At 37.8% G+C, this 27,484-nt stretch overlaps 1 protein-coding gene across 3 annotated transcripts; it reads left to right on the top strand.

The window, feature by feature from the left end:
* The first annotated feature begins 369 nt into the window (after window positions 1-369).
* Window positions 370-27,484, top strand: FBXO15 (F-box protein 15). Of its 3 annotated transcripts, none has more exons than XM_061448901.1 (10): window positions 370-539; window positions 3,730-3,843; window positions 5,733-5,837; window positions 10,014-10,136; window positions 10,559-10,768; window positions 12,743-12,872; window positions 15,246-15,328; window positions 16,539-16,684; window positions 22,300-22,424; window positions 26,056-27,484. In XM_061448901.1, the coding sequence occupies exons 1-10, from the start codon at window positions 400-402 to the stop codon at window positions 26,323-26,325; spliced, it is 1,446 nt and encodes a 481-aa protein (XP_061304885.1). In that variant the 5' UTR covers window positions 370-399; the 3' UTR covers window positions 26,326-27,484. The 3 variants fall into 3 exon arrangements, with proteins under 3 accessions (XP_061304885.1, XP_061304884.1, XP_061304886.1); XM_061448900.1 differs by having other exon boundaries at window positions 10,014-10,256; XM_061448902.1 differs by having other exon boundaries at window positions 406-545; window positions 10,014-10,256.

The following is a 27,484-nucleotide window of genomic DNA, read 5'->3' as shown; positions in this document are numbered from 1 at the left end:
GGGAGTCAGTGCGGTTCCCGGGTGTGTTAGCGCTTTCTGTGTGCCCCACACCGGGCTGCTCGGTGCCCAAGGATCGCCGCGGCACGCACGGCAAGGTGTAGCGGGCAGTCCAGCCCAACAGCTGTCTTGCCGCGGGTCTACCACGATGGCGCCTTCGGAGCCCTCTCTGGGCCCTGCTGGCAGCTCTCGGAAGCAGCGTCGTCCCTGCTGTCCCGATGCAAGTAAACCGCTAAGGGTGAAGGCTCCCGCAGCTTGTGGGTACCAACAACACCACGTCATTGCAACAGCTTCCCCGCGGCGGCGCTCCCGGGCCCGCCCTACAGCGTCACGTAGGAGGTAGCAGCGCCCGTCCCTCCCTCCCGTCTGGTGCGAGGCCACTGGCCCTGGGCGGAGCTGGCAATGGCGGCGGGCTGTGGTAGGCACCTGCGTGAGTGCAGCCCGACGCCGGCAGCCGGCGTGGCAGCTTTTCCCGGTGCCGCAGAGGTCGGGCTGCCGTCGCCGCCTTTTACCCCCGCTGGTCCCTCGGCCGTCAGGCCCAGGTAACGGTTTCCCTGCCGGGCCTGGGGAAAGGCTGCCGGCTCGTGTTTTGGCACGTTGCCCTTAGGGAGTGGTTTGATGTTTAACTCCTGTTGCTGGTCAGGGAACCCCGACCCACCCGTCTCAAGGCTGTGGTTTGAAGCCCTGAACTCGCCGTAACTCAGGCCTGCTCTTTTATGGCTATAGTGCTCTCCTCTCCCTGGCCTTGTGGAGGGGGTGTCTTTGTGGAGGTGACACCTTGTAGGAAGCATGAGCATTCCACGTGTACATAAGGTTTATTGCCCTGATTTCTGTCTGGGTAGTGGGGCTTAAACTTAGCATGTGCTTGAGCTTAGAAGTAGTAGTATGTGGCCTTTCAGTTCTTAAAAGGGGCCTATAAGAAAGGTGGGGAGAGGTTTTTAGCAGGGACTGTTGTGACAGGATGAGGGACAACGGCTTTAAGAGGGAAGACTCGGGCTGTATGGGAGGAAAGAATTCTTTACAGTGAGGGTGATAAAATACTGGAACATGCTGCCCAGAGAGGTGGTGGATGCACCAACTCTGAAGACATTCAAGGCCAGGCTGGATGTGGTTCTGGGCAACCTGATCTAGTTGAAGATGTGCCTGCTCATTGCAGGGAACTGGACTAGATGAGCTTTGAAGGTGATGAGCAGTAGCCCTTCTACAAAGTACTAGCTAGCTTTGTGGCTAATGTATGTATGTTCAGGGTAGTTAGGCCTTTGTAGTACATGGGAGGATTTCATTGTGGAAGGTGTGATTAGCTTAATTCTTACAGTAAAGGTTCAGCTTCCAAAAGTTTAAATCTTAGAGGCAAAGTTGAGAAAGCAGGTTTTTCTGCTAATTCATTCATACCACCTTGGGTTTCATAGCAGTTTCATTCCCCCCATTTGTTTAACCTGTAAATGGCATGCCTAATACCCACCTTTCTAAAAGCCTTTGGAATTGTTAGTAGAGAAAAAGAAACACGATGTCAAAACATTGCTGTCATTTCTGTTTATCCCCAGGTATGCATTTAACCTCTACAGGGGTCAGGGTTTGTCACTAAAAGCTTTCTTTGAAATAGTTTTGTTCCCTGGCCAGCAAAACCCCCAATAGTAATTTGCAAGTACTACAGGGTGTGAAAGTATAAATACTGGTACAAAACTGAGTCCCACAGATTGAAAGCTAATGAAATGGCAGTTGAGATTGTTTGGCCTCTAAGCAAGAGCATCTTGTTTGTTACTAGAAGTCTCTAAAAGAGGGGGAGTAACATTGATTTTTAACTTGGGCAGGCAAGGTTTGTCAATACAGCATGAAAGTGTTTTGTTAATAATGATTTCAAGTCTTAGCAGACAGCATTCCAAAAAAATAGTTTAGGGTTTGCTGTTGTTTCTGCATACCTTAAGAAAATTTTCGGTTTGGAAGATGCAAAAATTCAGTACTTGTTTTGAATCGAAGCTTACAAAAGTGGTGAATACTACTATATCAAAGTTTTCAAGGCATGTGTAGGCAGCATTTCTCTTACTTCAGAAATTCCTTCCTGGAGTGAAGAAGAGGGGGTGCAAGGAGTGGTTAAAAGAGAGCAGAAGGACCGAATAGAGGCAATGAAAGTTATGCTTGTACCAAGTAAAGTGTGTTGTAAAAACCTGGATCTAGAACCTGATCTAAATTACTTTTGTACCTGGCATCTGTGTAGGTATGTCACTCTAGAATTTGCCCAAACTAAGTATCTTTGTGCTTTCAGCATAGATAGGAGAATAGGCTGGGACGTGCTTCCCAGAAAGATCCAGAAGTGGTAGTTCTGCTGCTGTTGAACATGACTTATATTCCTGAATCCCTTCAGTGGGCTTTTGAAAAATGCAGTTAGTTGTAGCCTTATCGATTAAGTGTACTTCTTGATAATAATACATGAGTAAAACATTTGCTTAACCTTCAGGGTATATTTGACATACAGTAGTTGTTAATTTTGTCAGCCTATCAGTGAAGTTAGTCTTATCATTTCAGCCAAGCTGAAATGTGTGTAATTTTGTGTCATGCTTACAGCAATTTCCAGTAGAATTTCAAGGATTTTTTTTTATTTATTTTTTTTTCCCCTAGCAATTGACAATGTAGGTCTAAGTTATTCTTTCCAATTTTTATTTTTCTTTGAGAACAAACCAATCTCAGTTCAAGAACATTGTGCATTAAATGTGTGTGGTATCCATATACTTCAAAATTACATTGTAATTTCATTCCCAAAATTTAATTGGTTGGTTGGAAACCCAGAGCTGGACTGACCAGGTGTTGGAAAGTCACTTGGCAATACAAATCATCGCTAACAAAGTGTATGGGGAGCTCTGTCTGCTTGGTGGCATCAGTGGGTATTATTTGTTAAGGATTTGATTAAGTTTGAAACTCCCATATGAATATTTTTATGTGGTTGAGTGACAATGTTTGCAATTACAGCTTCCAAAATTTTTACTATCAGGAAACTTGGAAAAAATGTATGGCCAGTTGGATTTTAAGAATTTGTTTGTGTTAAAATTACAAAGTTACTTTCTTTAGTAAAAGAAAGTAATTTTTGTCAAAACTGTTGCTTGTTACTAAGCAATAAGAACATTGGTACCATTTTGCCTGTTAAACTACCACTTACTGTGCAGATTTGTGGGTACTTTAGCAAGGGGAAGTCTGAAATAAGACTGTAATTTTGTTTCAGATACAGTTCTGTAGTCTGTACACAAGTATGGTTGTGTAGTCCAAGGAATTCTGTTTGAGCCTTGTCAGTTTTGAGAAAGTTTCAAGGTACTGTTTTATTTGGTATCTTTGAATAGCTTAATGAATTTGAGTGGCTCAAAAGCATCTCTGGAGTACTTTGGAACATGATTATGATGGCTACAGTGGTGCAGCTGTCTAATGTTAATGGATTTCTACTGAATTCAAATTGATTTGGTGGTGCAACACTCTTCCCTTCTGACTACTGGAACAAATTAATCGTAGGAGAGACACCCATGAGTTTAAATCTGGCATCTTCCTGATGTCAGGTATTTTAACTTGGTGATAATTGTTCAAATTTCTGAACTGATAATAATGACTTCACAAATCTTCAGGGAATTCATATAGTGTATTCCCTGAATCCTGTCTCATTTGAGATGTGGAGTCTAGGTGTGCACAGTATGCATATTTCTTCCTTTTGTGATGATGTGATTTCTAAAAGCTTTTGCTTCTCAAAACTAGGTCAAGGAGCTCTGCTGCCAGGCCTCAGGGAGGTTCTAGAGCTGTACATGCTGGAATTAAAAGTCTGTATTTGACACCTTCCATAAAACCAGAGTCTAATTTGGGTATTGAGAGGTGAGTATGTCTTCAGTTTAGGAGTAAGAGTGGAACACCCCTTGTAGACTGTATGTTATCTTTTGACTGCTTACAGCTACTGTATGGAGAGTTCCATATCAGATATTTTTAGTTGAAAGGGAAGATTTGCTTTCCTGGCCTTCTTTGTTCATCCTGTGTTGACCTTCTGATCTTATCTGGCATGTTCTTCCTCGCCTCCTTTTTTTTCTAAGTTCATATGAAGTATGTCGGTAAGACTTTAGCGGCTCCTTTGCAAATCATGGCCTGTGTTGTTCCTCAAGAATAAAAATTGTTATTGTATTACTTCGATAAAAGCCAGCTTGGAATTAAACTTCAGTGTTTCTCTTGATGTTTCTCTTGATGTTTGTTGCTTTGTATAGAGGGGCTTAGGTTGGTGGAGTGGGATGAGGGGGGAGGAATAGAGTGGCTGCTCCATATTTGCTGCAAGGTAGATGTTTCCCTTCCTGTTTGACAGTGAAAGGGCACTTTCCATGTAGTCATGTGTTTTTCCTTTTTTAAAATTAGCTAGGTTTCTACAGAAGACATCTGAGAATACGTTACAGGAAAGATTAATTAATTTTTTAATGTACATTTTGTAACTTACTGTGTAGCCATGTCTCTGTTTTCCATTGGATTGACAGTTCAATCCCTTACACTGTGAATTTGGTGTGAAAGGAAAAAAAACCCAAACTTTCTCAGCTTCTTTCAAACATAAAATAATATTGTTGTAAAAACCACTGTTGAGAATTGTGGATCAAGCATACTATTTTAGCTAATCTGCAGATTTTTAAGGGATCATTTCTAAATTCTCTCTGAAATAAATGCAGTAACTGCTTTGAGCTTACAGTGTTTGAGTTATTTCGCATAATAACTGTGCAGGTTTTGGCACAATCATCTCTATGTTAGTGCAACTAGGATTCTGAGTTTTGATACAAACCTTGGTGTATTGGCATTTATTCCATACTTGAAAACTGTGTGCTTCTGGATAGAGTATTATAAATCGACAAATGTTGTAAATGACAGTGGAAAATGGACAAGAGACACAGCTGAAGTGTTGACTTTCATAGCACCTTGTATTTTCAGTGGTGATTTTGATGTTACCATATTGTCATGCTCCAAAACTTAGAGTATAAAATCCGTCTTTTTAAAAACTCTGTGCAGTTACCAGATACTACTCTAAGGGTATAAGGTTTCTATCTGTTAATACGAAAATCACGGTGGGTCAGCTCCAGATTATTTTGTGCTTGTACTTAGGCTGGCACTTGTATTTCAGGCAGCCTTACAGGGGCACAGAAACATTAATGTTCAGGAAATGCCACTCAGCTCTTATTTTGTGTTTCGCATCTTTCTGTTGACATAAATGAAAACTGTATGAGACCCTTGAGCACATATGGTTTGAAGGTTTTTGTGAGGTCGAGCACAATCTTACTGTTTGACTAGGCCATTTATGTCCTGGTACATCCTAAGCCCTGATGCCACAGAGAGGAGGAGGCTGAGTGTAGGCAGTTCTGGCAAATGCTAGTGGTTGTGGACTGTGTGTTAAAATCATGTTACAAGCAGCGAGAAACTGAAGTTGAATGAGCTAGTTTCATGTCAAAATGGGTTAAAGTTAATAAAGTTCAATGAAAATGCAAACCTATAACTTTTCATGTAATTGTGCTGTGCCACTTAAATAGGTTATGCTTTTAAAAAAATGTCTTGTACTAGAGATACAAATCAGAACCCAAACTCTGCAAATTAACACTTCTGGTGAGTTTTGATATGTTATTTACAAGCTGATAGTTTCCATCTCTTGTTTTGCTCTGGTTTAGAATTAAAATTCTTTGCCATTGGATTTTCTGGGGTTTGCAGGCAAGTCTAATGGTATTTCTCTTTCTCTTGTTTTCCAGCATGCCATCAGAAATGCTGATAAAGATATTTTCCTATTTGGATGCTGTGTCCCTGTTGGCTGTTGGTTGTGTGAATAGGCACTTTTATCATCTGGCAAATGACAAGTAAGGAACAGGGAAGCATAAGTGCTACTCTTAATTGTGCAGCAGCTGAGTTTTCCTGAGTTATGAGTCTTTTCTAATTTAGTTTCACTCATGCCAGAGCACTGATGCATATACCTATTGGCAATTACTCTGCTGAAAATACACTGCACAGCTCACAGTACAATGTGTTCTATGGAATTCTAGCTGTACAAGCTCTGTTCAGTTTAATGGGAGTTACGAGGCGAAAATTAAATACAGTGTTTTCAAATGTAGCTATTATTTTTTTTTTTGTTATTATTATTTGCGTATATTTGCTTGTATTCACATGCAGCTGCACAGGCTTTTTAGTTCAGGTAGTCCTTACTGGTGTGTAGCCAGTAGCTATCTAGAATTGTCATAGCTTTCATAATTTTGAAGTCTTCCTCATTTAGCTCTTTCCATCAGGTTTTTTGCAGAGGGTTTGATTTAGTCAGGGGAGTCACTAGTATGTTTTATCTGTTGCTCTGTCAAATTTTGGTGATTTCTAACTGAAACGGGCGAAGATAAATACTGCCATGTTTTTTAAACAATTGCTTATACAGAATTCACAGATTGATTGTACCAGTATCATGATGATTTTGTGAAAGTATCGGCAGGAGAGGACCTAGTTGGTATGTGATAACTAGGACACGTGGGCTTTCTTTTTTTTTTTTTTCTTTTCTTTTTTTGTAGGATTCTGCTGAATTAGTGTTATTTAAATCGGAAAATGTCTTCCTGTATAGGAAGCTGCCGCATCTTGGTGTTCATCCATTTCTCACTTATTTGCCAGAACTTGTACAATGAATCGGTTAACGTTGGCATTGACACCTTTCAAATTGATGAATTTGAAGAGAAGGCCATTATCCAGATTAATTTTTTTGAGGCTGTCAGCAGCTACATGTAGATAACAGTTGTGTAGTGGACACAGATTATATATCTCTATGCATTTTCTACTTCAGGATAGTAAGGTAGGATAAAATCATTGAGGCTGTTCGTGGAAGCCAGTTCATCTGTCTCCATCTCAGCAATGTCTGTTTCCATTTTCTGATCTCAACAGAGATTACTGTATGTGCACAGATGGGTTTTGAGGAAGAACTTTCCCTTATCTAGAAGACTGACTTGTCAGTGGGACTAGGTCACTTCTTCCTGCTGGATTTCTATGGACCTTCTTGAGTCCCTGAATCTTGTGGTTTAATTAAAGTTCCTTCATATCTCTGTGACAGATCCGATCTTGGTTTTTAGAAAGAGTATGTTTTGATGATATTGCAGGATACTATCCTTGATGCAGTAGGACCGTTAGTCTTTCATCGTGATATATCTGTGCTGCCAAATACAGCGCTTTGTCTTTGGGCCCTTCAAATAATGTCTCTGCTTTAGCAGTTCCTTGGCACTGAAGTCTTCAGTGTAAATGTTGAAGGCAGGGAATTGTTTCTGATCGCTCTTTCTGCACCCCACTTACCTCAGTATGTTATTATTCCAGCCTTCCTATCATGCAGTGTAGGAAGCTCACATGGATGGTCTGTTTGAAAGCCTGAGGATTTTGATCACCAGCAGAAAGTGCTTGTGTAAGAGGAAGTGAGAAGCTGGAGAATAGGGGATGATCTTTTTGCCATTGTGGTCATCAAGTGATGACTGCCTGCATGTTCACTTCTGGCATTTGATTTAGCAGTAAGAGGTTGGATTGGCTTGTTTACAATGTCCAATAAGAGGCATTGAGATGAATATTATACTTAATACTTTGAAGCAGAAGTGATGTGTATTCTGCTGTAAAGAGGCAAATTTGTGCTTCCCTACTGGATGCCTTTTTTGATTTGTCTGCCCTGAATTCTTCAGAAGTTGAGGATGAGTGGACAGTGATACCTCCCTAAACACTTGCGATTCCAGGTCCCCCCTTCTCCTCCGCCTCCTGGCCCTGATTGAATTTTTGAACTTCTTGAACTGATTTCTCACCTTCTTGCAGAATACTGTTCTGGGAAATGAAGAAGCAATATGTAACTGAGAGTGAGGAGAAGGGTGGTAGGTATTGGTGGTAAGTCTGTCTTCCTTCAGCATACAGTGCCCGAGACTGTACCTTCAAAATGCAGGAAGTGCTTGCTACTAAACCCTGGCTTTTCAGCAGCCAGCTATTGAGTATCTCTTCCCATGTCTGTGTTGGGAAGGGGTTTCTAGTTCACAGCAGAGAGTTACAGGAGAACATATTAGTGCACTTTTTGGCTGAGTAAGACCAGTTGGATGATACACTGCTCAGTTTCCCTTGATGATGTTGTGTCAAGGACATTGCTCCTCTGTTTTCATCCTCTTGCAATTCTTAACTGCTTTGAAGTTAAATAACAGTTTCCTCCCTCCATCGGAAATATTTTATACTATCTGATAACTGGATTGTCTTTTCCTTTATGGGCTCAAAATTGAAGTATCTTAAGCCTTTGTTTTACTTATGGGATTGTTCTTCATATATCCTACCCCCCTCTCAGACTTTGGAAAGGAAAATTGAAAGCTTATATTGACTTTGAACCCCCTTTTACCTGTCACAGAAACTTATGGATCTGTGTGTTTTAAACAGCTTTGACTAAAAAAGTGTCAGGATGAGACTGTACATATATCTGCAGAGCAGCAGCCTGGAAGGTTTTTGCATAATTCCCGAGTTTTTCTGCATAGGTAACAAAGAGCCTAGCTCTTGGCATGTGGTCTCAGCAGCTGATGAAATGAGGGTGGTTTTCACTGGTAGGAGGTAGTGTGGGATGGATTCAGCCCTTGAATGCTTTAATTCTTTAAGGGGAGAAAAAATGCATTACAAAGCACATTAGTGTAAGTTTGCCTGGGGATAAGTGAGGGCTGGTAATCTTGCTGATGAATGGTAGAGAATTTCTCTTGAGAATTTGTTTCTGTTGCTATTAATTTTTTCTAGTGCAGCCAGGTAGACTGTGTAGCACTTTAAAATTGAAAAACTTACTGGAAACTTTTATTCACAGGTTGTTGTTTGAATTCCTGTAAGTTCTTGTACTTAATATTCCATGAATTGCCCTAGAGATACTGGAGTATCGGGGGGGGGGGGGGGGGGAAATGTGACCTCATATTTTTCTTAACTGGAAAGAGGTGAAGCCATCATTCCTCTTGCATGTTTCTTTGATCTCTTAAAAAAAGATGTCTGTTCTCCGAGCTTTTCAAAAGAGAGTGCAGAATGGATTGACATGACAGTGGTACCACCACCAAACGTAGGTGATTCTAGTTGTCTTCGTCTACCCTGCTTCTAGCTAGACTGTGTGAGAAACTTGAGGGGTCTGTATTGTCTTTGTTGAATAAGAAGTATTAAACCACTTTTTCTACTAGCAGATTTTGTGTGAGGAAGATGAATTGTTTTGAGGTGGAATTTTCAGAAGTAACTGCTTAACCTTAATCAGTTTTCCTTTAAGTCGCAGAGTATGGCTCTGCTGTCTCTGAGCTTCATTGTGGATGCTGCATTTTCAGGAAGACAGACAAAATTTACTTTTCCTTTTGTTTTGTCATTCTAGCTTTCACTCAGATATATATTGTTTTGCTTTGTTGGGTGGGGTTTTTTTTTGTTGTTTTTTTTTTAATCTGCTTCAGTGAGTGTAAAGTGGCAGCATAAGGTGAAGGAAGGCCTTTTAAAAACCACCACACTCTAGTGTGCTATTGTGATGCATAAAATTTCCCAATATCTGATGATTCTGCTTTCTAAAATAGTAGTCAAACATTTTCTGTATATGTAGTTGAGATTTTTGTCAACATTATTGGCATATTGTAAGAACTGCGTATTTTTTAGGGTTGTGGGTTTTTTTTTATCCCTGTAGTAGAGCGGAAGGTTGTAAGTAGATTTCATTTGGTATACATAATCCAAACAAGAAACGTTTTCAGCGATTACATATTCTTTGAGGTAACCCAGTAAGCCCATGAGAAATGCTAACACCTAGCATCTTCTGGTTCCTAAGCCTTCATGTTTGCACCAGGGAAAACGACCTCATATAGGGTGCTGGAAGGTCAAAATGGGGAAAAGTGGAGAAGTACACAACTGCACCTTTGCATTTCCTTGGCTAATACTAATAATCTGGGGTTTTATATGTTTATGCCAACATGCTCAGTGGTAGCTGAGACAAGCATGTAAGAATAATTGAATAACTATTTTTGAAATTTATGTGGTTTTCCTCTTTATTCTGTTTTCAGTGGAATCTGGCTGAAAATCTGTTCCAGTTGTTTTCAACCAAAAAAGACAATCTGGAAAATGAAGTCCAAACAAACAGAAACTGTTTCCTTGGGCTGTGCTGCTCTACATGATAGAAAGCCTGGGTACTGGAAGAAAGAATATATCTTCAAACAAATAGCTGTTGTCAAAACTAGAGTAATGCAGCTTGTTAAACCTGTAGATCCTTATACAGGTCTTCCATGTAAAAACAGAGAAGCTATGAAGTAAGCAATGCCTTAATCACATGAGGTGTTTACTCAAGAGCAATGTACAGAATATTGATGGCTTTGGAAATGATGGGGAGATTGGAAATAGAGTTATAAAATGTATTTCAGAATGGGAAGAAATGTGATAGCCTATAAATGACCTAGCCCGAAAAGTGTAAGTAGCTGTTAGTAGAAATGTGAAAATTCTGGGGAAGCACAGTTTAAGTTTTGCCACTTTGAGAATTTTATTTTTTTTTGTATGCTTATTTATTTTTTTTTTTCCAAAACACCCTTCTTCCCTCTCAATTTCTAAATAACAGAGCCTCTGGCTTGAGTTGGATAATTGTTCTAAAGGACAGAAATGGAAAGGAACACGTAATGGAGGAAGCAAACCTATCATTTAAGGATACATCTGTTACTATACTTTGGTATAGTACAGATTGGCCATGCTTAGACATCCTGTCAACCCTAAAATTATTTGGAGTTATACCATTGCTTCCTGACCAAAGCAGAGCTCGCAGCAAGAATGGGTGAGTTTTAACTATTTTTTGGGGGGAGGGTTAGTGTAGTTGGTTCATAATATGTCTGTAGGAGCTACCTGAACTTGGTTTAACTTAACAAGTTAATTCTTTCTGAGAAAGCTTCTCTGTATTATTTCTTCCAAAGCCTATGTCCTTCTCTTCATTGGTAGAGCTTTTTAGCAAGAAATAGGTATAATCCAGCAAGCTATGACATTAATTTTTAGGTTAACGTAGCTACTGGCATGCAAGATACAGACTGTTAGGGCCTGCCTTGGAAAGCTGAATCTAAGGCATAGATACAAATGAGCATAAAACAAACATGTAGATCTAGGAGGATTTAATGTGAGAAGCTTAGCTAGAGACAGTACATCAGTGTTTATGTGGCTACAATAAGGTAATCTGTGTTGCTAACATTTTTTTTTTCTATCTGATAGGTATGTATGTGAATTTAGGGAGCTCTGTATTTGGCTACGTGTACAATATAAGAACATGCACATAAAGTAGCCTACAGCACCATGTGGGATAGCCGTTGTTTTGTACTTTAAGTGTGTACAATATTTTGCTGGCATGATATTCTGAGAAAGGATGCTTAAATTAAAAGTGTGTATTTGAGATATGTATGTATTTGGTTCCTGTGAAGGAGTTTACCACATCTGTGTCTTACCTGTCATTTTAGTGTATGCAGTATCAGCTGCATGCTTCTTACACAAAACCCATAGCCAGTATAACTCTGAAAAGAACGAACTGCTCGCATATAAAACCCAAGGTTCCTCAGGAATAAGCAATGTATTTACCTAAAGAAAAAAAAAAATGCCAAGAAGCCTTTTGTGTAGTCAGCTACTCAAGTCTTGCAGTCAGATTATGTGGAAAATGTAGTTGCTTTACCAAGATGTTGATTCATGTGTAGAAAATAGTAAAATAAATCTTGCAAGCAGCTAGTGTATTTATTTCACAGAATTATAAGTTTTTAGCGCTTGTGAATATACACAAAGGTAATGATTTCACAGATATCAGAATGTTACTGAGAATGTTAAGACTATAAGGAGCTAGTGCAGGGACGTTGGTAAATTCCCTGTATTTATACCAGATTGCTTGACTTAAAACCAGAAGAGGCTGATGTCCCATCTCCTCTCCAAATCTTACCGTTCAAGGTAAAGTGATGAATTTCCAGTTGGTTGCTGTTTTCTTAGCAGTGTGTAGTGGTAGGTGATACTATTTGAAACTGTTGGGAAAGCTAGGAACAGTTTTGAATATTGTAAGAGCATAAACCTGCAGAAGGTTTTAGAAAAAGGTTATTTCTCCATTCTGAATAGGTAACACAGACTGCTTTCTGCTCTTTTGTTATGTGTCATTAGCCAATGCCCGTGAGGTATGACCTTTAGTTAAATGATATTATGGAGCTAATTTGCTTTAATTACAGGCAAAATCTAGAAACAATTTGCTAAAAAAAGAAAGCTTCCTCTAAGAGAAGCTTTTAATTTATTATAGGTGCAGTTTGATCCTTTCCTTGGAATTTTGCTTCTGTACCTTCTTAGTACCTAGCTTCATACTGACAGTTGTCCAGTGATTCCATCTAGTACCAATATAGTATTAAAAACAAATTATAGAGTAATTCTGTGTCCATTTTAAAATATTGGGCAAATAGATCAGTTTTTCTTCTTTTTTTTTAAGTAGTATATTGGAAGTCCTGAGGTAATGGTTGGACTTGATGATCTTAAATGCGTTTTCCAACCTAGTTGATTCTATGATTCTATAATTCTGTATTAGGCCATCCTGTGGTGGCTTTTGTTTCTTGTTAGGTGTTGAGATCCTGCTAGAATGCTGTAGTTGTTCAGAAGTAAAATTTATAGCTGAATGCTTTCAAAATCATTTTCATCTTGTGCGGTCGGTCAGTATTCAGAGTTAAAAAATGAGATTAGGCTGAGCTTTTCATAAATAAGGAGACATAGTCTTGTTGCTACATTCTGTGTGTTCTTTTCAAAGACCTCGTCATCGTTCCTTAATTGCTGAATATCATCTGGCTAACCTGACTGAAAAAAGTGTAGAAGTTGGTGCTGATAAGCTTGTCCGACTCTTCTGTCTGAATTCAGGACTTGTAGTAGGACTTTGGAAGGTAATATAAACATTTTTTTTTTGATACTGTAGTATGACTTGAAGAAACATTATTTTGCCTGGTCGTTGGGATTTGGGGAGTTCGGGGGGAGGAGGTTGGGGTTTAGTTCTGTTTTTTTTCCCCACCTTCCTTTTTTCTTTTGTATTTTGAAAAATCTTGTCTAAACTAATAACAAGGAAATGCAGGTAGGGAGAGCTAGTTCATGATTTATTGTATTCTAAAGAGCTGTTGCAGGACTATTTGTACTTCCCCCCCAAAAAAATCCACCTTTAAGAAAAATAACAGTTATGGTTCATAGTATATCAGATACTGTACTAATCTTATTTCTGTGTTCCATTGTGCTTATTTTGCACTCTTCACATGCCAAAGTTTGATAACCTAAAGACATTTTAAAGAGAATGGTTTCAGGAGGGATGTGCTTCTTCCCCTAACTCACGCCTTGCCCTGTCCCCATCACTCAAAGCAATGAATTCCCACAAGGCAACTTTGCTAGTTGTTTCCTTTAATCTACGTTGCCAGATAGTCATAGCATGCTCCAGCAGTAGGAATGTACATTTTGCCCTTTTGGGGATATTCAGTTCTTGCTGTCAAGTGTCCAAGTTAAGTTGTTAGTCTGTGTAGGCTGTATGTGGGGATAAATGTCTTTAGAGAGCAGTGCAGAGCATCTGGATTAGATTCCTCCTGTAAAGGAACCTGTGTTTTAGCACTGAATTGTCTACCTGAAATTGCATACAGTTAAGTGCTATGGAAGCCTGTCTCAGGTGTTCAGTTCTTGGACTGAATTCAGAGGTGGCAGCCCTTTACTCCTCTTCCAGCCATGCTAATGACATAGACATAATATTTAGCACTGGCAGTGAACTTCCCTGAGGGAGTTTGTGAATAGTTGATCTAAGCCATGTCTCATTTCTAGCTGGAAACTCTTGCTACTTCAAATGTGCACAATCACCAGGGGAATTATTTCAAACCACAAAAGGAATATTTGTTTCACCCTTACTTAAAGGTGTCCATTTCGTAGAAAAGGAGACTGGCTGACCTGCATGAACCTCTTATGAGTTATCTCAACCTGTGAGAAGCTCTGATAAGTGAATAGCCATTTCTTTTGTATCCTCAGTTTAGTAGATTTGTGTCCATATGTTGTTGTCCCTATTGTCCTGCTGATGTGTTGCCCCTTCCCATGCTTGGAAAGAGAATTCTTTCAGCACCTGGAGACGGTTTAGTCGTAACTGAAGTTCTACAAAGTTGTTAAGCATCAAGTGCCTTGCTCTGATATACTTTTCCTGCTTAATTTTCTGAACAGCTGTTCTTATCATTTATGTGGGAGAGTAGCATTAGGCAGTTAAGTGTAGGTGGGTGTGATAATCATAAATGCCATACATCTTGGTTTTTTACACATAGCTGTGTAACAGGAATTGCTAATGCTAGTAATTTTGACAACCAAGGACAGGTTATGTGGGCCTTTTCGTGTTTGGATAGAGAAAGACTGAGAGACTCTATGTGATTGATAAATCTTTCTCATTGCATCCTTTATAGATGTAATTTTGCATTACAAAAAGTGCAGAGAAGTAGCTAAAGAAGTAGCTTAAAAAAAAAGTTCAAGTAGAGGATGCAATTTTCTGTTTGGTAACCCAGAGAGATGAAAATAACAGTTGCCCACTTTTCAGAACAGAAATAGGCTGCTGGCAGTGAATAATTTATTTTGCTGTTGACTTATGTGTTTGCAAATGTAGAACTTAAAAATGCATTGTTATTTTTGTTTTTTTAAAGCTGAAATCCTAGCATTCTGTGTTCTTGAAGTGAACAGGTACCTTTGGCTCTGTTTAGTTCTCATGTTGAGCTCTGAAGTTTTCTTTGAAGTATATAGGCCTACAGAAGGTATATCTTACCGTTTACCCAGTAGCATGTAATCTGGTAAGACACTTGGGATTTTACTTTGAAATTCAATATTTCTGTTGAGTAGTTCTGTATTCCTCACTGATGTTAGCCTCTTTGCAGATAATTCCTTACACAAAATAAGCTTAATGCTTAGGTATTTAGGAGCTGGGAGGAAGGCCTATTTGACTCTTTTTAAGTATCTGGTTTAAAGCGGTAAGTAGAAGTTAGAGAAGTGCAATTCATGGATTGCTGCTGATAACTTTTTCCCCAGCATAGCTAGTTTCCATCCTGACCTTTTACATATATTCTGTATTCTTGTAGCAGTAGATAGTAGGGAGTAATAGGAGTCCTAGTGTTAAAGCAAGCTGTTATTAACATTATTAGAGTAACCGGCAGAGTTATAAGCAGCAGCATTTATCTATGAATTTTAATGCTCAGGAAGACCTTATGAAGAAAAAGTCTTGCCAGATGAAAATACATCTACTTTAATTAACTTTTCAGGAGAAAAATGAAATTGCTTTTGTTATGACGAGTCTTCATTATCATCAACTTTTTGAGAGAAGCACTTTGGGTTCTGCTACTGTGTAAGTTTTGGGTTCTCCTTTGTGGGTAATAAATATAACCTTTTGAATAAAGCTTTGAGTTTTACAGTTAAAATTGGCTGCTGGTAAGAGGTTTATATTTAGGGAGTAATTAACTATGCTTGTTTAATATAAACAACAATGACAGTAACTACATACAAAGCCGGAGAAGTATTTTCACACTTAAATGTAACCATTGTTATGCTGTTAAGGAGATAATTTAGTCATACAAGTGTACCAGTACTTGCTATATTGAAAAAGTTAGAAATACACTGCACATGCTTTCTCCCTTTTCTCAAGCAGTCTTATTCCCTCTTCCTATCTGAAAGACCTAGAAAAGAGGGAGACATTTTAAGAAGTAGGATAATTATCTTTAGTTGTGCAAGAGGGAAGAAAAAAATTCTGATGAACTGGCGAGGTGCCTGCATTTATCTTTCAGCCCTATTGAAAAAGTAGCTGGATTTCCTATGCAGTATTTGTGCATATGTGTATATTCCAGTGTACAATGTAATACCTGTTTATACACTGTAAACTGTTTAAAATGATGGTGGTTTTTTACCTGTAGAGGATGTTTTTGGGGGTTCATTTTTTCCCCTCAGCTTTCTGCTCAGATACTGTAGGATCTACTGGTAGTCTTAAATGCTGGCTATAACTTAGTGTGGCTCTTTTCACACAGAAATACTTAACATTATCTCCCTTGCTACCAAATAGGATCCTATGTAGGAGCTGCTCAGTTGCCTCTGGCATATGGTCTCTTCTGGTCATTCATGTATAGTAGTTTCTCTCTTAGGTTAGACACAGAGAAAATTTTCAATAACTGCTATTCCAGGGAAGTCTGTAGCTTTTAGATTTATAGTTAAGCTGATGTGGTTTTTGTTAGTTGGGTTTTGTTTTTTTCTTTTTTTGTGTGTGGTTTTTGGTTTGTTTGTTTGTTTTTCCATAAACAAATTTTTATTTTGGAGTTTTGCAGATGTACCTTTTAAGGTTGAGTGCCATATTTTCTGCATTTGGCTAGGCTGGACAGCTGTTAAGAAGTATTAGACACTGTATTAGTTTAAAAGAAGTATGATGAATTAGAGATGTTTGATTTTTCTAATAATTTTTTCCCCTCTTAGAACCTCTCCTAAGGTAGGCTCGTTACTCTTTCTGTTAAGTCTTTCCCCCTTGCTTAATTCTAGTGTTGTTGTTAATGATTATTATTATTATTTTAAAGTAAATATGCCCTTCCACCTCATAAACCTCTATTGGATGATGTTGACCCAGAATATGGACTACATGACTACAGTCTGCATCTTGATATGCACGGTAGAAGCTGCACCTACCTGTGTGGAACATTTAAGAGCCTCTTCTGCAGAAAAGGTAGAGTTGGCAGAAAAGTAAGGTCTGATTTTAAAATGATCCCTGCTGTTATGTTTTCCTTTTATATCCAATATTTTTGTTTTAAGGGGAGAAACTGAAATGGATTTTTAAATGAAAGCTGTATTTTTCTTCGTTGTGTGATTTTTTTTTTTTTTTTTTTAATATCTCCATAGTACATTGTGTGGTGCTGTAAACTTGCTCTGTATGAAATCTGCCTATTAAACTGACATAGTGTCAGGCCTGAGATACAAGTTCTGCAGATTGTCAGGATATTTTTGTTTGCTTCAGTCCTGAATTAATAATGCAGTGGCATAGCTTTTGGTGTAGATTGATGTTCCTTCCACTTGTATACTATAAGAGAAAGTAAGTTTGTCCTCATACATTTTGGAGACCTATTTCTGTAGAATTCTTCTCAAGTATGCTTTAGGTGCACTGACAGATTAAATATTTAAATACATTTGTAGAAGATACTGAGAACTTCAGGATTTATAGCTTTTACGTAGGTCAACTTAGGGTAGTCTATTCTGACATCCTTTCATTGTGTGATAAGCAATTTCAGTGACTGTTTTTAACTGTGCTGCTTTTATTCATTTCTTAGTATTTCTTTTAATGAGACATGATTGGCTATCCTTGTTCAGGTACAGCCCAACTTAAAAGTTGTGCTAGTTTTGCAAAATATATAGAGATGATCTCTCTTTTGACTTAACTTCAGCACAGTCTTGCCTACAGCTACGCAGCTGTCTTTCTGTCAAGAGAGACAGTAGTAAACTTGAACAATTAAAATCAAACACTGTAAATCAGTTGCTTCTCCCCCCGTATTTTTCTGCTAACAGTACTAATGAGCCTTCTATTGATTTCAGAAAATACTGGTTTTGTTGATGACAGTAGAGGGCACTGTTACCAGGCTTCTAAAACACAGGTTTCTACAGTGTTAGAGCAAATTTCCCCGTGTGACGCTTTTTAATTTGTTTCTGATGACTCCAAAAACTGTTAGTCTGTAGCATTGTGCACAGTGTGGAGTGTTGTAGTCTTTTGAATTTGAAACGTGTATGTTTTCAGATTCCAGAAAAGCTGCAAGCTTGAAATAAAGAAATACTTATAAGGGTAAAACTTCAGTGAAAGTCTATCCATGTAGCAATAGAAATCTCTCCTGAGGTGTTGTTCAATACAGGACTCCTCTTTATACCCTAAAAAAAAAGTAATTTCATCTGTAAATTGGCCAGAGAGTTGAGTTTTGGGGTTTGGTGGTTGTTGTTGGTTTTGTTTTTTTTTAAGGTGAATGTCGTGTTTTGTTGTCTAAACTAAAAATTTTATGCTCCTAGCAATACAGCTGTACAAAAGAAAGCAGTATGTGGCACACTATTTTGTTGGTATCACTTTTTTGCAGCTTAAAAGCTACTTCTGCTAAAGGTTAAGTTGATGTTTATGCAAATTGTAGCAAATGTCCATGATACGGTTGTGGTGCCATCTTACTTTGCCAGTTAGGCAGTCTGTTATATCATAGCCAGTGTTTTCTGAACTGTTTTATTTTTGTGTCCTTTAGCTGTGTGACAGCCATTAGATTCTTTTCTCAGAGGACATCAGCCAGCTGAAGCCATGGTTCTGTAGTCAATAAGCTCATTTGTCATCTAGACCCTTCCGTGTACTTGCACAATAATTCCTTTTGGAAAATGTTTGATTTCCTCCATAATTTGTGTTCAGAAATGATGTAGTGAGGCAGCTTATGGCTGTCTGCTCTCACATATCTTCATGGTAGTTTGTTGTCCACTTTGCTCATTATGGTAAACATGGTGCTTCTGAATGTGTCCATCAGAGTAGGTTTGTCCCATCTGGTGGTATTTGATGGGTTGCATTCTGCTTTTAGGCTCCATTATAGTGATACTCTTTGTCCCATTCTCTGGGCGGGCTCTGAAACATGGAGGTCTCTGGCATTGTGAGAAGGAAGTCTTACTGTTTCTTAAAATGCTCTACGCAATCCAGATGTATTTCAGATTATGGATGTGACATGCCAATGGCAGTTTCCATAACCTAAGACATAGAGCAGTTGTCAGCTGGTTGTCAAATACTTACTTATTTGCTTCCATCACGAAGGTGCAGACAGTTCTGCGTTACCAGGGAATATCCATTTGTTATTCTGCAGAATAACTGATTTACCTGTTCACATCTAGTTTTCTTTTTGTCTGTCTTCATTAATGTTGTGCTTAATTTTGTTGCTCTATTTTCAATTCTTTCTTCAAAGTTCTCAACATTAAATTAAAGAAGTTATATCACAGTTCACTGAACCAAATGGATGGTGTATATATGGCTTAAGATGTTTGTTTTATTAATACTGCAGTATTTTATTGCACTGCAGTAGTTAGCTGGCTTGCCACTCTTTTACTCCTTTGTCTGGTTTTTAGCATTTTATTTTATGCTTCCTTCCATTTAAACGGAATTGGTAATATGGTCTTGTTGATGGATACTCTAGGGTGAATATGCTAAATACTTTAAAATAGAATTGAAAGCATTAGAAAACTTCTCTTGTCAGGAAGCTGCGACAGGCCTTTCATATGACTCAGGAGCCATGATACTGCATCTAGCTTTTGCATAAACATTCTTGAAATGTATTTACCTAAGTTTCCAGTTTTTTTAAGCATAGGTTTGTAGCCATATGTTAGCCTAAACTTTGGCTTTTCAGTGTTATTTCTTGTCAGTCAATACATTGTGCTTGTAAAATGTAATAGGGTGATTTTTATATGTCTAAAGAGATCTTAAGATTTGTTTGTAAAACGTCACATCATGTATTTGAAATGTTTTTGCTTGACCTTGAAGATTGATTTGCAAGTTTAAATGACCATTTCAGCATGACAACAAGGCCAGTTGTCACCACCAGAACTAGTGTTAAGCACAGCCTTCCCTGTGAAAATAACAATCAGATTACAACTTGCAATAAAGGCTTGGTTAGCAAAACAGACTTGCTTGCCTTTTAGCTAAAATAAATGCCTTCGAACTACTGGACTATTTGCTTCTTTCCCTGAGGTTTGTCTGTGTGATATATGTTCTCTGTATTGGTATTCTCTTTATGTGGAAGTATTTGTTCCCTATAACCTATATTAACCTGATTAAAGGGATGCTTTGCTGCTATTATGTGTCTTGCATAAACTCTGGACTGTAGATATTAAAAAGGGATAATGAAACAAATTCTAGATAAGACTGAAAAAAGACTTGTCCAATTTCCTTTGTCTGTTTGCCTTTGTATTTTTAACATAGCTTGCTCTGTCCTTTAATTTCCTTTTCTCATCTGACTGGGAAGAGGAAAGGGAGTTTTCAGTGCTTAGCACTTCAGCTTCTTGCTAATTTCTGGGCATACTTTTCCTTTCTTCTGGATAGGAGGTTTACAATGGAGCTTTTATATAAAAAATAAATAAGTGAAGGACTGGATTAACTAATCCATGAATAATTGACCTGTAGATTCCTGATCTGTGTTCCCTATCTCCAATTCTGGCTTAAAGTTAAGAAGTAACTGCAATATAGGTTATACCTTCATCAGGTGACCCAGCTAGCAATGCAGCAGTTCATATTATTAATGCCATGCAATAGTAGTCATGTGCTGGGGTTCATTAAGTTATTACCAGTATGCTTTTTTCAATCTGCTTTTAGTCCATTGCTTTTTTTTTTTTTTTTTTTTGTTTTGGATGGGTGACAGGGACAGTTGCTTGCATTTGAATCTGAATTGCAGATAACGGTGCTTTGGAAAAAGTGCTTGTTGACTGATGGTGTTTAAAGTCTCTTGTATAGAAGCTCAACTCTAAGTGTGGGCTTTCAATGTTCACTCAGTGAAGCTTGACTATTTATCTGAAGTATTTTTATCTGGAACAAAATCTTATCATTGGATTTGATTTACCGAGTTTTAGAACTGAATCATTTGGGCAGGTATCAACTTAATATCCTTTTCTGCACTTTGAGCTGGGTCCTGAAAGTGAATTCTGCTTACATTTTCCTCACTTGAGTTCTCAAGGACTTCACTGAAAGAACTATTATCACTGGAGTGATGTGCTTTCCTTCAACCATACAAAATACTTCCGGGCATAGTCATGTTGGTTTCAGTGCATTCAAACTCTTATTCCAGACAGGGTCTGTACTGAAAAACCTGCTGCTTCTGTCTTCTGTCAGGTGTTGGGCTGCTTCCTCCCCACAGTAAGTATTCTTTGGACTCCCCTCTTGTGAACAACGTCTTTCCAGCATTGGTTTATGGCCAAGCATCTCTTGGGAGTTGGCCCCACAGTACCAATTCAGAGAAGTTTCTGGCTTCTGTGGTTAACTGGGGGCTCTCTTTTTCAGTCACTTTTCCTCCAGCTGTCTGCCTTCAGCAGCCACCAGGCAGAGGTTTTTGCTGCTCTTTCACGGAGGCTTTAGCTTTTTAACTCAGAGGCATCCTTTTGATGTTGCTTCTTCTGTCTTCAGCCTCATACTGCTACTTGGGCTTGTTTGAAGGAGAATCACAGGCAAAACACTTTTTTTCACCTCTGCCACTTGCTCCTTAAACCTGTACATGCTCCTTCAGTTACCGTCTAACCATCCAGGGCCTGCTATTGGATCCTGAAATGCAGTATTTTCTTGGGAATTTCTTGTCTCCCTTCGTGTCTTCTGCAAGTCCTAGATACTTAATTCCTTTCCTTTGTTTTTTTTATTCTTTTTTTTTCTTTGAGGTCTGTAGTGCTTTTGTTTGCTCTTTTAAGAGATTATCTCTTGTTCAAGGAAATTTGTTTAAGGCATGTCCTACTATGAAATCTGGTTGTGTCACACTGTGGTGCTTTCTCCCCACACCTGTCTTTGTGGCCAGGGATTTTGTTTGTTGTGATGTACCCCAAGTTATAATTAGAGCATTAGCCTTCCTTCTCAGGTAGCAAGGGAAAAATCAGCAAAGTTGATCTATTCTGAGGGAAGAGGAAGACATACCAAACACATATGGTTATGTGTAGTGACAAAATAATAATAATAATTTAAAAAAATCACAAAGTAATTATGTCAAAACATGAGCCTTTGGAAAGCTGTTTTAAAAATGAACAAACACATAATTTAAACACTTGATTCAAATCAAAGCATACTGCTGTCAGTTTAAATGATGCAATATCCTTTCCAGGCAGAACCAATAGCTATCCATATGCCCTGTTGTATAGGTTGAGTTACCAAGCAGAGCAGAGATTTAAAAAAAGAGGTGGTGTGTGTATCTCATTTACTTTATGTGTTATGTTTTGATCTTGACTTTTGGAGAGTGGGCAGTGATGGAGGCACTGGTGGCATGAAATTGAAATACTGAACATGGAATTTACTCCTTGCATTCTTGCATAAGTCCTTTAGGTGCTGTTCAGATTTTTATACTCAAATATACCCAGTTGTTTTTTTTTATCTGCTGCTTCTACTGTAGATCTCAGAATGAAAGCCCTGAACCATGACTTAAATTCTCTGTAACATGCTTGGTATCTAGCTGTAGGTGTATGTTCTGTGTTGGGGTTCCATATTGGTGAGTGGGAGGAAACCAAAGACATGAAGACGAGCAGAGAGAAAGTTTGTGGTATACTTGGGCTTAGTTTGATTTGTAGTACTATAATGTTATATATTGTTAATATTTTCAGATGACATTGCCGATGAATATTTGAAGCTCACAGCTGTAAGCTTAAAGGATAATACGAAGCACTTACCTCTTATTGGGACACCTGGCTTATCCTGGGAAACCGATGTGTTTAAAGGCAATGTAAAGGTCAGTCAGAAATAATTTTTATTTCTGGAAGTGCTTATCTCAAAACAGAATTATGTTTATGCATCCTAAATATGCTAATTAGAAATTATTTTATTTGTGAAAGATGACTGTAATTAGGAAAAAACTCGATTCAAATATTGCAAAAAATTATGTGAATTTTGAGGATAAAAAGTTTTACTCTTCCTCTCTTAGCGTTTACATTGCATAATAGACCCATTATACATGTGTGACAATTCCAGTGCTTTCTACTTGGCAAAGATGCTGTGACTGACCAGCACTGTTTGTTTGGAAATGCTGGACAAAAAAACCTACTGCCCATGTGCTTTTTTTTTTGGCAGGGGGTGGTAACGGTTTTAGGGGTTTTGGTGGTGGTTGTTTTTTTTTGTTTGGATTTTTTGTTTGTTTTGTTTTGTGATTAGTTTTTTTTTTTTTTTCTTTCTCTTTGGTTGGGCTTGGGTTTCTTTGTAGGCAGTAGATCTCGAAACCCAGAAGTACTCTGAGATTCTGTTGTAGCATGTATGCACAGTGAAGGTTGAAAACTGTTGAAGAATGTTAAAATGCTGCTGGACGCAGGCTGAAATACAGTCCATATTCATGCAGCCAGCACCTTGGCCTTGAGTCATGTATATGGGTCAGCTGGATTAACCGTTCATATTTCAGAGGAATTCTCACTTGTTCTCTTGCATAGAATTCCTAGAAGAATCATTTTAAAGAAAGTTTGAAATTAGTTCTGTGGATTTTGCAGTAGCGGTGAAAGCAGATATTTTTAAATGTATTTCATCTACCTGAATATTTCAGAAGTACCAAAAATTCTGACAGATATAACTTAAGCATAACTGAAAAATTATCTGGTTCAGGATTTGATTTAAATTTTGGCACTTTCTTTGAAAAAAGTAAAAATTAATAAAACTGTCATTTCTGCTAATCCTGCATAAGTGTGGAACAGAATACTGTTTGATAACATAATATTTTGCTCATAGCCATTCAAATACTTGTTTTATAGCTTACAGTGTCAGCCAGTTTTCCTATGCAATGAGGCATATTAAATTTTTTTAAAATTTAGTAATCTACTAGTATCTGTTGGGAACATCAATTGCAGTTGAGCTTGAATTACAGTTTCCATTGAGTGCTTCCTCTAACTGCTTGCAGTGATGTTTTTACTTCTTGTTTGCATAGTGGCAAATCTGTTCACTTGCATTTCTTTCTCAGTTTACACTGAACTTATTTGAGTTGGTTGGTTGTTTTCAAAAGAACAACTCTTTCTGTATGTGTTTTATTAAAAATATTGTATATTGGTGAGTAGAAGGAACTCAAGTTAACAAGAAAACACTTTTAAAGGAATTGTTTGTCATCTGTCTTTGATTGCCATGAATGTTCACTGAGAACGATAATGAAAAATAGGTGCTAATTCAGGCTTCTGAAAAAAATCAGACTTTAATTAGTTTAATTTTACTTCATTTTTATTGTGTATCCCATTAATTTTGTTAGAACTATTTGCATGCTTAAAGTTAGTAAGATCTTAACACTTAATTACAGAATATGCTTAATTTGCTTAAAGAGCTAGGATATTTTGGTGCCATTGAGCAGATACCAGAAAATTAAGGCTCCTGAGAGACTTTATTGTGGCTTTTCAGTATAAACTGGGCTTATGAGAAGGTATGAGGGAGACTTTTTACCAAGCGCTGTAGTGATAGGACAAGGAACAACGGTTTTAAGCTGAAGGAGGGTAGATTCAAATTGAACATTAGGAAGAAATTATTTATTTATTTATTTTATAATGAAGTGGTAAGGCACTGGCACAGGTTGCCCAGAGAAGCTGTGGCTGCCCCATCCCTGGCAGTGTTCAAGGCCAGGTTGGATGGGGATTTGAGCAACCTGGTCTAGTGGAAGGTGTCCCTGCCCATAGCAGGAGGGTTGGAACTATGTGATCTTTGAGGTCCTTCCAGTTAAAACCATTCTGTAGTTCTGAATGATTTACAGCTGCTTGGCAGGTTTTTTACTTACATGAAAAATAATCATGAGTAGTGCGTAAAAATCTGGCAAATTAACTGTCAGAAGAAACAGAGAGCTATAGCTGTAATCTTGAGTTTAGCCTCGTCCTGTGTGCTTACACCAAAAGGTTTACTGAGTATTTGTTTCTAGGAAAAAATAATACTAATTTTTTTTTTTAACCATTTACGGTGAGAGCTTGCACGTACCAACAGATAGTTGAGGGTAGAATTCAATTTGGCATTTAACATGAATCTGTAAAACTTTTGAAACTTGTGAAGGCCAAATAATATAGGTCACAGCAGAACATGCCACTGCTTTGAATTTATTTGAGTTTTGCCCAGTACTCTAAGGCTTTTGTTTTGTTTTAAAAAAAGAGGTTATTTTTTGGCAGTTCTGGGTATTTTTAATAAAAAAAGAGTTGCTGAAGTACAGGTAGTTGGAAATATATGGAAAGAAAAAACCAAAACCCAATACTTAAGGCCACCCTGGTTTATTTTTCATAATTGACCTTTCATATGCAAGATGTCAGACCACAGAATAGTAATTCTTCCTTGTTTCAAGTAAATTTATGGCTTATATAAGATATTAAATGGTCATCAGATTTGTTTTGGATTTTTTATTTTCAGCAATCTACAGTACCAAACTTAAGAAAACTGTATGTATGACATTACTACTTATGTTTGTGCCATCTGCTCTGTATTGTTTGATGGAAGTATGGTAATAGTGAAAGAATGTTAAAGCAATGGAAGCACAGCTATGTAGTATGGTGAAATAAAGCATTCCAAATTTCAGCATGGAATATATGATGTTGGTTTATTTACGCTTTTGGAGCATATGATACTCCTGCACACAATGCATATATACAGCATAATAAAGATAATCTGATCCATTTAGTGATTCAGAACTCATAAGATTAGGTAACAGCTGGTATTAACCATGACACACAGTCCACATGCTTTTAAGGCACATGTGAAACCATCCATTTGCAAGTGGCCGAGAACTGGCATCCTGACTTTTGCATTAGAAATTGATGCAATTGTGTAGCATTATAAAGAAATATTTTCAAGGCTTTTTGGAAGGAAGAATTACTTGGAGGGTAGAAAGATACCTTAATATTATCTTTTAGGGAACTGTAGCTTGCAGCCATTCAAAATGTGCTGTATAGCTTTCATTTATAGTTGACATATAAGGGTAATTGTCGTGTGTGTACACTGCCTTAGGGATAGTCTCTTTGAGTATCTTTGCAAATATTGCTGCATTCACGCAATTTTAGCACCTGAGTTTAAACTTAGTTTTTTTCTGATGTTGAAAGGACTATTAATACTGAATGGCAAGGTAACTAGTAATTGAGAAACACAGGTGCTAAAGTGTTTAAGAAATAATATCTCAAGTAGGTTGACATTGCTATCTTCTGTAACACAGTTTTTGATGCCTGTAGGTTGCAGTTTTGCTTTCTGTAGGAAACCTCTAAATAAGTATTTGTTGCTTTGCAGTGCGGCACTGTCAATTATATTTTGAGGTTTTAGCCTTTGTACCAAAAATTGCTCTCTAAATCCTTGATATGTCTCCTAAAATCAGGGACATATCTACTTACTGTGCCATGGCACAGGGAAATAACCTCTTCTGCTTGTGTTTATAGGACTGCTATGTGATGGATGTTACTCTCTTGGATGAAACTGGAAAGCCCTTCTGGTGTTTCAGTGCCCCGGTCTGCATGGATCTGTCTTCCAAGGCATCTGGTCTTTATGATTACATGGGTCGTATCTATACCACAGACTATGCAGATTCAGAGGGTAAAGTCTATGTTGAGTTGGTGTGGTTGGAAGAAACCAAGGAGTATTTTATAGTCAATTTGGTGCTTTATTTAAGCATCAAAAAGGTAAATGACTGGTTTGGAACAAATTACTGACTTAACTGGGTCAGTAATTTCCTGTAAGCAAGACTGTTCCTGCAAGTTTTTCAGTAGCAAGTGCAGTCGTATTTTTGGGTGTTTTAAGTGACATTGGATGGATTGAAGAGACATGTTGATACAAGTAAGTGGTTTTCTTCACTGTTGGACATCACATGGTTAGTCTGTTTTTGGTACTGGGTATAGTTAGATTATTTTTAGGAATATCTTCTTTATAGATACTTGTTACTACCTTGGTTAATGTTTCTTGTGAGCACCATATGTACTTAATGTGAAGGTGCCTTATTACATAAGCCACAGTTTTTTTTGAGAACACTAACTTTTATGTCTAGCAGTAAAACAGCATGTGTGCTGTTCCCTTCAGATTCCTTAGAATGTTATTGGTAAATAACAGGTTTTGAAAGGTTTTGTTAAATGCAGAAATACTTATTTTCTTTTATCCAGAAAATACTTCAGTGTATTCTAGTAGAGGATTTAAAAGGCAGACAGAAAGTCACAGATCTAAACAATATAGCATTTAAGGCATTTGTTAAGAAAATAGAATATCTACTATGAAATTTCTTTAAATTCCTTTTTGTTCTGTTTTCTATTGTTCTGACCTTCTCTCTGATTTGACTCTTGATACTTGCCTCCTATACTGGCCTATGAATAAGTGTGCTAATTATCAGCACAGCTGAACTGATATCTGCTCTTAATGTATGTAATATTCAGTTGTTTTGGAAACAATGCATATCTGATACCATTTATCTAGGAGTAAGTATTCATATAAAAATGGAATGTATGTGCCTGATCTTTCAGGTTCCTTGAAGTAACTTTAGGACCAAATCTACTCCTTGTACAAAAAAATCCCAGAATGACATGATAATAGGACTCTAGTCTCATTTCATAGCATGTTACAAATCGCAGCAAATTTGTGTAGTTTCACAGTAGTCTGTTAAGAAAAAAAAGCACAACAATATTGACTTCTGTGCCTTTATTATGGTAGTGATTACCTTAAAAAAAATTTCTCACCTTTATTTAAGTACATGAATTGGTTCATGCAGCAATGTTCATGTGTAAGCACTTGTGCTTTGTACTACAGAGACAGTAGCAGATCTGTACTATAGTGTTTCTTCATGTAACCTTTAAAGATAATAAAGTTAAAGCTGATTCAGTTCTA

Source organism: Pezoporus flaviventris, unplaced genomic scaffold, assembly GCF_033815535.1.
Source record: "Pezoporus flaviventris isolate CSIRO_AGI_PZ_B2104156 unplaced genomic scaffold, CSIRO_AGI_Pfla_v1 ptg000007l, whole genome shotgun sequence".
NCBI lineage: Eukaryota > Metazoa > Chordata > Aves > Psittaciformes > Psittacidae > Pezoporus > Pezoporus flaviventris.
Note: the sequence above shows the minus strand (reverse complement) of the source record. Positions and strands in the feature narration are given on the sequence as shown.